This window comes from Oratosquilla oratoria, chromosome 1, assembly GCF_046742065.1.
Source record: "Oratosquilla oratoria isolate Oo_2021 chromosome 1, ASM4674206v1, whole genome shotgun sequence".
NCBI lineage: Eukaryota > Metazoa > Arthropoda > Malacostraca > Stomatopoda > Squillidae > Oratosquilla > Oratosquilla oratoria.
This window is the reverse complement of record NC_134777.1, coordinates 135722412-135736649: the sequence shown is the minus strand read 5'-3', so window position 1 is coordinate 135736649 and position 14238 is coordinate 135722412. Positions and strand designations below refer to the sequence as shown.

General features: G+C 40.2%; 1 protein-coding gene across 6 annotated transcripts in view; it reads right to left on the bottom strand.

Annotated features, from left to right (window-relative positions):
• The window catches only part of LOC143027327 (diacylglycerol lipase-beta-like), a 418191-nt gene that overhangs the window by 98767 nt on the left and 305186 nt on the right, over window positions 1-14238 (bottom strand). For 4 of the 6 annotated variants that reach the window (XM_076188602.1, XM_076188608.1, XM_076188617.1 and 1 more), the window contains one exon: window positions 918-1054. The exons of 1 other annotated variant lie outside the window; for it this stretch is intronic. In XM_076188602.1, coding sequence (XP_076044717.1) covers window positions 918-1054 — 137 coding nt within the window. Of the gene's footprint in view, window positions 1-917; window positions 1055-3867; window positions 3904-14238 lie in introns of those variants that run through there. One more of the 6 variants, XM_076188644.1, reaches the window with a different exon arrangement.

The following is a 14238-nucleotide window of genomic DNA, read 5'->3' as shown; positions in this document are numbered from 1 at the left end:
AGAGGAGATTGTGTGAAGGAGTGGTTGTGCCAATAGCACTGTATGGGGGCAGAAACATGGAACATAAGAGAGGAAGAGAGAAGGAGTTTGAATGTGTTTGAGATGAGGTGTCTGAGAATTATGATGGGGGTTACTAGGCTAGATAGAGTGAGAAATGAGGAGGCGAGGAGGAGAACAGGGGTGGTAAGGGAGTTGAGAAATAGGATGGATGAAAGAGTATTGGGATGGTTTGGACACATGGAAAGAATGAGTGAAGAAAGACTAGTAAAAGAGGTATGGAAGGCAGATGTGGAGGGAGTGAACATGAGGGGGCAACCTAGGATGAGATGGATGGATGGGGTGAAGGTGGGCTTTAGGGAAGAGGGGAATGTCTGTTGAGGAAGGATGGGAGAGGACAGGAGACAGGGGTGAATAGAGAATGGTTGTATATGGATGATGTTGTGATGCATGAGGTGGAATGGGTGTGGGGATGGGGGGTGAGGTAGTATGTGTGAGAAAAATTTACACAGCCCGAAGGGATTTCTCCCCGTCTACTCCTTTTCTGCATGAGGGGACGGAGAGGGGGGGGTCGCCAATTTAATGAAGCGGCCTTGCTGTGGATGTGCTGTGTCTTGTGACACTGCCTCTGACCCAGGGCAGTGGACAAGATGCAGGGATGACCCATCATCCAGGAGGTGCCAAGATAAGAGGGAGGGTGGAGGGGAGTGGAGTGTATTTAGGAATGGAATGAGTGGGAATGGTTTTTATGCCTTTTTTCTTTTTGGCTACCTCCCTTGTAAGGGGGAAAAAGCCTTTGGTATATGTATGTATATGCTATTTCCATGCAATCATTCTACTCATCAGTTTTATACAGCTTCCATCAACCTCAACCTAAATAAACACATAAACTACATGTACGAATTAAATTTTTTTTATACCTTTCCTCAGGTGATGTCCTTTGAGTGCAGTAGAGTACTCTACCAGGAAGGAAGAGCGGTGTATCTGTTGGGCGTGCAGATGTAGTGCTACCATCGCTCCCTTCCCCAAATGGAGTGCGGACATCATCTAGGCTTTCCTGGATATAAATTGGGTACAAGTGAAAACAAGGTACTGATAGATATCAAAATGGTTATTGTATCAAGCTTTTAGGATTATTGCAAATACTTTTAGAATCAATATCTAATATGCAATTTTGTATCACAGTCTTGTACCTATCAAATTTAATTCCTGTTGTGTTAAATTTTTTTACCCAAGTCTCATAAATCTACCATATGTGCCAAAAGACAATATTTAAAGGTTGATCAACTTTTAAAATACATTATCTTATTATACTACCTGAATAATATCAATATATAGTAGAAATCCTGTCCTTTGGCACTTTGGTGGTAAACTGTGGCCAAAACACTGAACATTTTTCTTAAATGTGATTATTTCAGACTATAAGTAATGAAAGATTAATATGCAATATATTCTATTATTTATCTAATTAAAGAAAACTTGAACAAAGATCTATTTATGTTATATGGAAGATCTTGAGCAGGGCAGTTGCTGGGACAGTCTTGTACACTACTCTGGTTCAATATAGATACATAAATACTTGGAATAGCTTCAAAGGGCTCAAGCTGGAACAATAAGTTAATTCAAATCCAAATAGATAATTGGAAATTAAGGATACAAACCAAGTTGGAGCCATACATAAACATGAGGCTAGGTAGGATAAATATTGAAGAGTAGGAGATGGGACCCAATGAGAGTTGCTCCTTTCCCTTTAATAGGGAGGTAGTCAAGTCAAAGGCAAACCTACTCACACCCACTCCACTCCTATCCATCACCCTTTCTTCCTTCTCATCTTAGCTCCTCATGGATGACAAGTCATCCCTGTATCCTGCCCACTGTCCTGGGTCAGAAGCAATGCCGCAAGACACAGAACATCCACAGCAAGGCTGTTTCACTTAATTGGTGACCCCCTCTCCATCCCCTCATGCAGAAAAAGAGAAGAAATGGAGAAATCCCTTCGGCTTCCAACAAAATGTCATTCACACATAACCACTCCCTATACCCCCTCCCCATTCCCCACCCCCTTCCTTCTTTGGATCACAGTATCATCTATACACAGCCCTCTCTCCTGCCTTCTCCCTTCCTTGCTGAACACCCTATGTAGTGCTGTTGGCACAATTACCCCTTCATAGTCTCCTCTTTGCACCCATTCACAAATGCCTACTTCTCATAAAACTTTTTAATTCCCCCAAGGCATTTACTTGCTTCTCTGTTTACAAATTACTTCCACCACCACTCCTCCCTTTCCTGCCACATGCAACCCCAAATACCTAAAACTAACCACTTCCTCCCCTTGTACATCTCATCACCTTGCTTTTACCAACATTTACCTTCAATTTTCTTCTATCACATATCTTCCCAATCTCTATCCCTAACTCCCTTAATCCTTCTGACCCTGCCACAAGTGCAGTGTCATCAGCAAACAACAAGTGGCTCACCTCCCACTTTTCTCCATTTCCCTTAACCATCTCCAGTCCCCTGCCTGTTACCCCCACCTTTCATGTACATTATAATTAGGTAAATCAGGCAAATCCATGACAGGCCACTGACAAGCTTGTAAATGAAGAATAGATGCATTCCAGTGCATATTTTTTCATCAACTTGTTTTACACAATACTGTAAATTTTCATTAAGCAATGTATGGTATCTTTTACCATAGAAAAAATTCTCTACAGTGACATGAAGTGCAGGTACAACCTTAGTATTAACTTCAACTGGAATGTGCATAACATACGAGGTTTACAACAGATGAATGCATGATTTTATAGTATTTCTTTATGTTAATGTAAACATAAATGTATACAATGAATAACATGCTTCAAGCACATTTTGGTTTCTTGTACAGGCAAATTCCTTCAATCCGATTTTCAAATAACCCATTTTTCCACCCCCTAAGTCCCAAGCCTGATGAAGTGGGGATAATGTCCAACCAGCCAACCAAACTTTCTTGTACAGGCAAATTCCTTCAAGCTGACTTTCAAACAACCCATTTTTTTTCATGTCCCAAACATGATAAAATGTGGGAAATATCCAACCAGCCAATCAAACTTTCTGCAGCTAGTTAGTTTGCTTACATGATTATTGCTAGTACTGCTGGGGATGGGTGGCATTGCAAGCATGGTTACATAAAGGGCAAACACCTCCCAGTGGCCAGGTTCTATATCATTTATACAAAGATTAAAATGCCATGTACATCAAAGCAATTTATTGCTCTATGATGCAATTTTTTTTCTTGTTAATGGTTTTATACACATACTTTGTTATCAATGAAGGCTTGATTCTTAGAATCAAGTTTTGTCTGGTTAATTATCTGAATGACAAAAGAAGAATGTATGCTCATAATTTATATGTTCAAAATATGCATTTTTAATTACTAATGCAATTGTAAAAAAAGTTTAAAATGTTATTTAAAAACATACAATATACAAGAAAATAAAAGTGCCATCATTTTACAGCTGCATGTATTCATAACTTGCAGGCATTTTCATAAAGGGAAGACTTCTCCTAGCAGCTGAGTTTACGCAGTGTAAAAACATCATGTACATCATTATTGCAATTTTTATTGTTAGTGTTAATGGTTATATACAGTACATATATTCTGTTGTTAATGAATGCTTGCATCTGAGAAATATGTTTTGTATGATTATATATGTTTTCTGGCTACCTCCCCTGTAAGGGTATATATTTCTCAAATGGCTACTGTAGAGATTAGCACTTTTAATTTTTGTAAGTGCATATGGAGTATTACCACATAATAAAATTAGAAATTGTTATTAAATGACAGAAATCACCTTAATATGATGTGTAGTACAATACATGAATGCAGTAGCTGCTTCCCTTATGGGGCTATGAGGAGTTTTCATGTTCCTGAAAAATAACCCCATACATCCAAACATCAATTTTTTCTGGTTATTCAACCTACTTAAGATCCCATCAAGGTCAGATATTAGGATTTTTCCTATATTTCTCAACAATAACTAGATTAAATTTGTGTGTATCAGAAACATCTGCACATATTAACACTGGTCAGCATTCCTTCTTGCATTTTAATAATTTAGCCAACTTTACCCCAGCCCCAACTAAAGTTATCTCAAGCATACTCTTATATAATAGGCCAGTCTGTTAGTATTATAGATTTGACACAACAGTAAACTATGCTCAATGGTTATCTTGGAAAATGATTTGCTGTAACATTCTGCAGCATCAACAACAGCAGCCTGAATTTTGCCACTGGTATCCAACTGCATGATCCCATGCCATTGATTATATTCCTCAGCCAACCATCTGAGAATGCATATGGTTCAGTGGTGTTCATATTGGCATAAAACAGTTTTGCTTTTTTTCAATTATCATTGAGGCTGACACAGGTTTTCCTTTTGATCATTGCACCACAAACCACTTGTGCACCATTTTATCAAGCTCACTCAATGTAGACGTTTTCTTAAATATTTTTTTATTGCAGAGCCACTGAACTCCTATGTTACAAACTTACAATTTGCTCTTTTATTTATGTCAAAAACTATGGAAGAACTCACATTAAACTCTTCCATTAAATTCTTGCTTGAAAGACCACTCTTCAGTTTCCTCAACAACCCTGCACTTGCTGGAGCCATTTACAAAGCTGACCCTCCCCCCTAAAAAGTAAAATAAACTAAACTTCCACGAGTTCATCACACTTATAAATGTGACTGTGCACAATGAAGGAGACAGTGAGAGAGATGAGAAAAATGGAGGCCAAATACATGATAAACTCACTAACACTGCACTTACCTGTCATACCATCTCACCCAAGGACATGAGTAACTAGTCAATGAGCCTAATATGAGGAGTTAAGTCTGTGATGGAGGGAGTGACAAAGTGTCCAAAGATGGTATGTGAAACAAGGAGGATGGGAGGGAATAGAAGGAAGGGTAATGAGTGGTGAGATGATGAAATAAAGAAGGTAACAGAAGAGAAGAAGCAAGCATTCAAGGATTGGTTGCAAAGTAGAATGAGGGAAACATACAAGAATAAAAAACATAAGATGAAGGAGGAAAAAAGGAGAGCAGATATAAAGTGGCAGAGCATGACATACAATTTTCAAAGTAAGAAAAAGATGTTTTGGAAGGAAGTTAAGAGAGGAAGCAGTCAAGCAGAGAAGAAAAGGTGAAAGGTGCAGATAGACAGATGTTAATAGAAGAGGAAGCAGTAGGGGAAGCTGGGCAGAGTATGTTAGAGAGCTGTTGAATGTGGAGGAGGCTGGGGAAAGATTGGTGGTAGCAGTGGAAGGTGCTAAGACAATGACGGTGATGGGACAGGAAAATGGAGGGCAAATATGAAGAATTGAGGAACAAGTAGTTTTGAAAATTATGAGAGCAGATAAGGCACTTGGGTTAAATGGGTGCCATGCGAAGTGTTTGAAGAAGGGAGATACAGTAATAGTGGACTGCCTAGTCTAGTGAGGTTGTTTAATGTTTGTCTAATAAAGGAAGGCAGAGTGCTGGAAGACTGGAGGGGTGTCTGTGTAGTTCCACTTTACAAGGGAATAGGGGACAAATGTGATTGTAGTAGTTTCAGAGGGATCATTTTGTTGAGTGTAGTTGGGAGGGGTTTGAGAGGATTTTAATTGAGAGGATTAGGAAAGGAACAAAGGGAGTAATTGATGAGGAGCAGTGTAAGTTTAGGAAAGGTTGGAGTTGAGTCAGATTTTTGTGCTAAGGCAAAAGGTAAGGATATTTTTTGGGCCTTTATGTATTTGGAAAAGGCTTATCATGGGGTACACAAGAATGGGCTTTAAGACGTATTGCAAATATATTGGGATTCAGGCAATTAGTTACATAGTTTGGGAGATTATGGGATAGGAGGAAGTTCAAGGTAAATGTGGGTAAAAGTAAGGTAATGAGATGTACAAGAGGATGGCAGTGGAATGGAAGTTAGTCTTAAAGGAGAATCTGGAGGAAGTGGATAGCTTTGGTACTTGGGGTAGCACGTGGCAGGAAAGGGAGTGGAGGTGAAGGGAAATTGTATATTGAGAGAAGCAAGTAAATGCCTTGGGGGATTAAAAAGTGTCATGAGAAGTAAGCTTCTGGGAATGTATACAATGAGGAGATTCTATGAAGGGGTAATTGTGCCTATGACACTGTATGGGGCACAGACTTGGAATTTAAGAGAGGCAAAGAAAAATCTAAATGTGTTTGAGAGGAAATGTCTGAGAAATAAGGTAGGGGTTACAAGGTTGGGTAGAGTGAGAAAAGAGGAGAGTGGGGTGGAAAAGGAGATGCCAGATAGGGCTGATGAAATAATACTGAGATGGTTTGGACACATTGAAAGAATGAACAGAGGTGTGGGAGGCAGGGGTACATGGAACAAACTTGAGGGGACAACTGAGGATAAGATGGATGGATGGAGTGAAAGGAGCTTTGAGCAAGAGGGGAATGTCTGTTGAGCCAGGAATGAATGGAGGATGGTTGTGTAGAGATAACATTCTTATACCAGGAAAGGAGGAGGCAGGGGATGGGGAGGAGTAGATGGGAGTGGTTATGTGTGAATGATATTTTGACACAGTCTGAAGGGATTTCTCTCCTTTTCTGCACAAGGGGACAGAGAGTGGGTTCACCAATTAAGTGAAGTGGTCTTGCTGTAGATGTACTGTGTCTTGCTGCATTACTTCTGACACATGGCAGTGGGAGGGAGATAGGGATGACCCTTCATCTATGATGAGCTAAGAGGAAGGAATAGGTAGTGAATGGAAGTTGTTGTTGTTGTTGTTGTCGTTCCCTAGACTGTCTGTCCGAGCAGTCCCATCTCCCCAAGGAATGCCACAGCCGAAACTGGGTTTTCCCACAAATCCTTTATAGAGTGTGTGTTGTGTTGTTTGCGTGCATGATTGTGTATAATGCAGTCTTCCATTATATGTTGTATGGTATGGGGTGAAGTGTTACATCCTGGGCAACTGTTCACAATGCGGTCATCCAGCTGCAGCGTCTACGTCATGGGACCACCCCCCAACCCCAAGAGTTGGGGGCCAAACGGCGGCAACCAGCCCTGGCCACCGGCTCTACGCAGGTGGCACCGATCCCCAAGAGGAGCTATGTCTGCCTTGGGGAGTACCACAATCCTTTTTCTCAACATGCAGTGAATGGACAGACGTCTCCCAAATCAGACTCACCCAAAGTGGCTCAACAAAGAAACTGAAAAAAGTATTGCTAAAAAGAGACAGGCTTATAAGAAATATAAGTGCTTGGGTGCATCTAATGACTATGAAAGTTATGTATCAATACAGAGATTTAAAAAATACAATAAAAAATGAAAACGACAATATGAAATGAACATCGCTGATAAATCCAAAGAGAATCCCAAACAATTCTATAGTTACATTAGAGATAAAAAGGTTGTTAGGAATCACATAGGTCCACTATTATCTGCTGACGGTCAACTTGAATATTCAAATGAAGGAATGTGTAATATCTTAAACAATCATTTTAGCTCGGTATTTGTAAACGAAACACCTCAAAGTGAATTCCAAACTGAAACCTGTGAAAAGTCTAGGGTAAACTTACTATGGTAAATATAACAAAAGAAAAAATTAAAAGGTGTATAGATAAACTCAAAGTTGATAAAACACCAGGGCCTGATGGTTGACATCCAAGAATCTTAAAGGAAATGAAAAATGAGATTGTTGTTCCATTAGAAATTATTTTCAAGAAATCCATCATATCCGGAGATGTCCCAAGAGAATGGAAGCTAGCTAATGTTACTCCCATATTCAAAAATGGTGACAAAAAGAAGCCAAATAAATATAGGCCTATAAGTTTGACTTCAATCGTAGGAAAAATAATGGAAACTATCATCAGAGATGCTATCGAACATCATTTAGAAAGTAACCGTTTGATAAATAATAGCCAGCATGGTTCCAGACGGAAACGTTCTTGCGTGACTAACTTACTCGAATTCTACAACACAGTTATCTCGAATTATGACAAAAGAAACAATATAGATTTAATATATCTAGACTTTGCAAAAGCTTTTTATACCGTCCCACATGAAAGACTACAGTACTTACTAAATTAGCTTTACCCGGAATAAGTGGTAGCCTATTAAGTTGGACTAGTAATTGGTTGAATGGTCGAAAACAGAGAGTTGTTTTAAATGGAAAAACTTCTAGATGGAAAAATGTTACAAGTGGAGTTCCTCAGGGTTCCGTTCTTGGGCCACTTCTATTCATAGTATATATAAATGATACAGACCATGGACTAAAATCTACCGTTTCCAAATTTGCTGATGATACAAAACTGTGGGGAGTGGCAAATGATCACTCAAACCAATTAGATATTCAAGAAGATTTAGATAAATTACAGCAATGGTGATTATATGACACCGATTCTTCAACCCATAGATCAACATTTCATTTCTAATTTCAAAAAACTGTACACACAAGCCTTTTTCTGCAAGTGTTTTGAAGTGACGAATGACACCAACTTGGCCCTTAGAACATTTTGGAAAGACCATTTCACTATCCTAAGTTGTGTGAATCTCATTGATTTGGCCTGGGGCCAAGTGTCGTATGGTACTCTGACAAGTGCATGGTGAAAACTTTGGCCAGGGTATGTCACAGAAAGAGATTTTGAGGGGTTTTAGCCCAACGAAAATCCTGCTGTTGAAGACATCACTGTTATTGATGATATTGTCTATGGGCAAAAACATGGGCCTTCAAGTTGAAGCAGAAGACATGCATGAGCTCATTGAAGGCCACTCTGCAGAGCTCAGCATGGAAGAGTTCATGCATCTGCAACAGCAGCAACAACAGGAACAGGTGGAAGAAATAAGGGAGGAGGCTTTGAGTGCTAAAATCAATGAAGTGTGTGCTAAATGGACTGAAATGCAGGCTTTCATTGAAAAATATCACCCTGATACTGCAGTTGCCAACTGTGCAGGGAACATTCTCAATAATAAATGTCTATTTCTCATTACACTTTTTAATCCACCAAGGCATTTACTTGCTTCTCTCAATCTACATTTTACCTCCATTCTCCTGCCTTTCCTGCCACATTTGCACCCAAGTATCTAAAACTATCCACTTCCTCCAGTTGCTCTCCCTTAATACTCACTTCCCGTCTGCTGTCACTTTCTCCCCTTGTACATCTCACCTTACTTTTACATACATACATACATATACCAAGGCTTTTTCCCACTTACAAGGGAGGTAGCCAAAAAGAAAAAAGGCATAAAATCATTCCCACCCATTCCATCCCTGAATACACTCCACACCCCTCCACCCTCCCTCTTATCTTAGCACCTCCTGGATGACGGGTCATCCCTGCACCTTGTCCACTGCCCTGGGTCAGAAGCAGTGTCGCAAGACACAGCACATCCACAGCAAGGCCGCTTCATTAAATCGGCGACCCCCACCTCTCCGTCCCCCCATGCAGAAAAGGAGAAGACAGGGAGAAATCCCTTTGGGCTGCATCAAATTTTTCTCACACATACTACCTCACCCCCCATCCCCCCGCCCATTCCACCTCATGCATCACAACATCATCCATATACAACCATTCTCCATTCACCCGTCTTCTGTCCTCTCCCATCCTTCCTCAACAGACATTCCCCTCTTCCCCAAAGCCCCCTTCACCCCATCCATCCACCTCATCCTAGGATGTCCCCTCATGTTCACTCCCTCCACATCTGCCTTCCATACCTCTTTTACTAGTCTTTCTTCACTCATTCTTTCCGTGTCCAAACCATCTTAATACTCTTTCATCAACCCTATCTCCCAACTCCCTTTCCACCCCCGTTCTTCTCACCTCCTCATTTTTCACTCTATCTAGCCTAGTAATCCCCATCATACTTCTCAGACACCTCATCTCAAACACATTCAAACTCCTTCTCTCTTCCTCTCTTATGTTCCATGTTTCTGCCCCATACAGTGCTATTGGCACAATCACTCCTTCATACAAAATTGTCGGGGAGACTTACAACTTGCTAAGATCAATAAAAGTGGCTTTTGCTTACCTGGACGAAGACATGATAAAAAAATTTTGGTTACATTGATAAGGCCTAGACTAGAGTATGCGGCGACATTGTGGTCCCCCAGTACCAAAAAGAACATAAAGAAAATAGAAAGAATCCAAAGAGCAGCTACAAAAATGGCACCTGCACTTGCAAACCTATCATACGAGGAGAGATTGGCTAAACTGGAGCTACCGACACTGGAGGAAAGAAGAGAGAGAGGAGACCTACTGACTATCTACAGAATCATGAAAGGCACAGGGATACTTGATAGAGAAGAATTACTAAACTGGGACAAGAGAAACACAAGAGGACATGGAAGGAAATTAAGAAAACATAGCTATAGAAGAGAACTGAAGAAAAACAGTTTTCCACATAGAGTTTTAGACACTTGGAACAAACTGGATAATGAAATAGTAAGCGCAAAAACCATTCATGAGTTTAAGGGACTGTAGGGCGCGAAAACACGAAAAATTCTGGAAAATTAACGAATTTTAGGTAAACATTTCAAAAGATTCTCTATGATGGCGGTAACACTTTGGCCAAATATTACAGCTCAATTCCGTTTCTTTTCTAATATATAAAATAAAATAGATAAATTTTTGGCAACCTCTGGCAACCCCATGCATGAAAAAACATTCTGTATATTGAAATAAAGTCAAAATTTTGATACCCAGTTCTGTTTTGTTTACAATAATTAATATATATGGAGATATCTGGCAACTTGCCCAACACTAATCGTCAATCACCACAAGGATCTCAGTATCTCTTCAAAGCTAAAGGAGAAAGGATGTCGCCCTGTCGCGTATCTGTTAGCCTACCAGTCATGCATGCGATCGTATTATCTTTTTTTCTACCAACAGGTATTCAAAAGATTCTCTATGATGGCTGTAACACTTTGACCAAATATTACAGCTCAATTCTGTTTCTGTTCTTATATATAAAATGAAATAGATAAATTATTGGCGACATCTGGCAACCCCATTGCATGAAAAAACATTCTGTATATTGAAATAAAGTCAAATTTTCGATAGCCAGTTCAGTTTTGTTTAAAGTTTTAAACAGAAACGTAAAAAAATAGACAATGTCACGAGTGAGTACGCGGCCGGAGGATTTTAAATGCCGGTGTGCTCCTTTAAACTTTAAATGCCTCTCCTGAAAAGTTTATGTTTTTTATATTTAAATAGCCATATCTCTGTTTCTTTTTGTCCGATTTCATTCATTCTTTCGAATTTGTAAAGAGAAAGAGTAATTCTTTAATTTGATTAGGAAAAAAAAAAGGAAACTGTAACTTAATTTTTTTGTTTAATTTATCATAGCAGATTTTCACTGAAGTTTTTACTATTCAAATAAAAAAAATCATAAAAAAAAATAAAAGAGAGTAGGAAAAAATCTAACTCAATGAAGTTGTTCCCAAGACTCTAATCTTTCATTTCCTACATAGTAGGCTGATTACCTATGCGTATTGATACTTCAATGATTACAGATACTATCATAAAAAAAGAAAAAGAAAAAATTAACTACACATAATATATACATGTTACTAAAACAATTTAGTATGCAATAATACTCTTTCCGATAGAGTAAGTATACATAAGTTCACCAAAGAAATTGAACAACTTTTATGACACGCTCACCTATAAGCACTTCCCACAGTCCCTTAAAAGCAAACTAGACACTGAGAGATACAATAGCGGGACAACACGAGCATAGCTCCCCTTCCCGCAAAATACAACTAGGTAAATACAGTCTCCTCTTAGCATCCATTCCCAAATGTGTATTTCTCATTACACTCTTCAATCCACCAAGGCATTTTCTCGCTTCTCTCAATCTACATTCTACCTCCACCTTCACTCCACCTTTCCCTGCCACATTTGCACCCAAGTATCTAAAACTATCCACTTCCTCCAGTCGCTCTCACTTGATGCTCACTTCCAGTCTACTGCCACTTTCACCCCTTGTACATCTCATCACCTTACTTTTACCCACATTTATCTTTGGCTTTCTTCTATCATATACTCTGCCAAACTCTGTCACCAACTTCCTCAGTCCCTCCTCCGATCCTGCTACAAGTGCAGTGTCGTCAGCAAACAACAGCTGGCTCACCTCCCACTTTTCTCCATTTTCTTTAACCATCTCCAATCCCTGACTCACTACCCTTGCATTTACCTCTCGCACTACCCCATCCATGTATAAGTTGAACAGCCAGGGCGACATAATGCATCCTTGACGAAGTCCCACCTTTACCTCAAACCACTCACTCTCTCTTTCTAATCCTGACACAAGCTCTACTACTCTCATAAAAACTCTTGACAGCTCCTAGAAGCTTTCCTCCTATCCCATATATCTGCATAACCTCCCACAGTGCCTTTCTGTCTACCCTATCGTAAGCCTTTTCCAGATCCATAAAAGCCAAAAAAACATCCTTCCCCTTTCCTATAGCTTTCTCACATATTTGTCTTACCACAAAGATCTGATCTACAAAACCTCTACCTGTCCTAAATCCACACTGTTCCTCACCAATTACTCCCTCTGTTCCTCTCCTAATCCTCTCAATCAAGATCCTCCCATAAGCCTTCCCAACTACACTTAACAAGCTAATCCCTCTGAAACTACTACATTCACACTTGTCCCCTTTTCCCTTGTAAAGTGGAACTATACAGGCACTCCTCCAGTCCTCCGGCACTCTATCCTCTCTCCAGCAAACATTAAATAACCTCACCAGCCAGTCCACCATAACTGTACCTCCTTTTTTTAGACATTCTGCATGGCATCCATCCAGACCAGGTGCCTTACCTGCTTTCATCATCTTAACAACTGCCTTCACTTCATCCTTCCTTATTTCTCCTCCATTTTCCTCACTGATCACGGTCATTTTCTTAGCATTTCCCACTGCAACTATCTTTCCCTCCCTATCCTGCTTCACATTTAGCAACTCCCTAAAATATTTTGCCCATCTTCCCCTTACTGCCTTCTCTTCAATTATCATCTCTCCATCTGCACCTTTTACCTTTTCTTCTCTACTTGATTCGCCTCCTCTTCCTCTCTTAATTTCTTTCCAAAACATCTTTTTGTTACTTTCAAAATTTTCTGTCATACTCTTACCCCACTTCACATCTGCTATCCTCTTTGCCTACTTTACCTTTTGCTTTACTTCTCTTTTCTTTTCTTTGTACCTCTCATGTGTCTCCCTCGTCCTATTTTGTAACCAATTGGGCTGCGTCAATTTTTTTTTTCTCATACATACTTCCTCACCACCCATCCCCCACCTACTCCCCCTCATGCATCACAGCATCATCTATACACAACCCCTCTCCAATCACCCGTCTTCTGTCCTCTCCCGTCCTTCCTCCACAGACATTCCTCTCTTTTGTAATGCCCCTTTCACCCCATCCATCCATCTCATCCTAGGACGCCCCCTCATATTCACTCCTTCCACCTCTGCCTTCCACACTTCTTTTACTAATCTTTCTTCACTCATTCTTTCCATGTGTCCAAACCATCCTAATACTCTTTCATCAACCCTATCTCCCAGCTCCCTTTCCACCCCTGTTCTCCTCCTCACCTCCTCATTTCTCACTCTATCTAGCCTAGTAACCCCAATCATACTTCTCAGACACCTTATCTCAAACACATTCAAACTCCTCTCTTCCTCTCTCATGTTCCATGTTTCTGCCCCGTACAATGCTGTCGGCACAATCACTCATTCATATAACCTCCTCTTAGTATCCATTCCCAGATGTCTATTTCTCATTACACTTTTTAATCCACCAAGGCATTTACTCGCTTGTCTCAATCTACATTCTACCTCCACCTCCACTCCTCCCTTTCCTGCCACATTCGCACCCAAGTATCTAAAACTATCCACTTCCTCCAGTCTTTCACCCTTAATGCTCACCTCCAGCCTGCTGTCACTCTCTCCCCTTGTACATCTCATCACCTTACTTTTACCAACATTCATCTTCAGTTTCCTTCTTTCACACACCTTCTCAAACTCTGTCACTAACTTCCTCAATCCCTCCTCTGATCCTGCTACAAGCGCAGTGTCATCAGCAAACAACAACAACTGGCTCACCTCCCACTTTTCTCCATTTTCTTTAATCATCTCCAACCCCTGACCCACTACCCTTGCATTCACCTCTCGCACCACCCAATCCATGTAAAGATTGAACAGCCAGGGCGACATAACATCCCTGACAAAGTCCCACCTCTACCCCA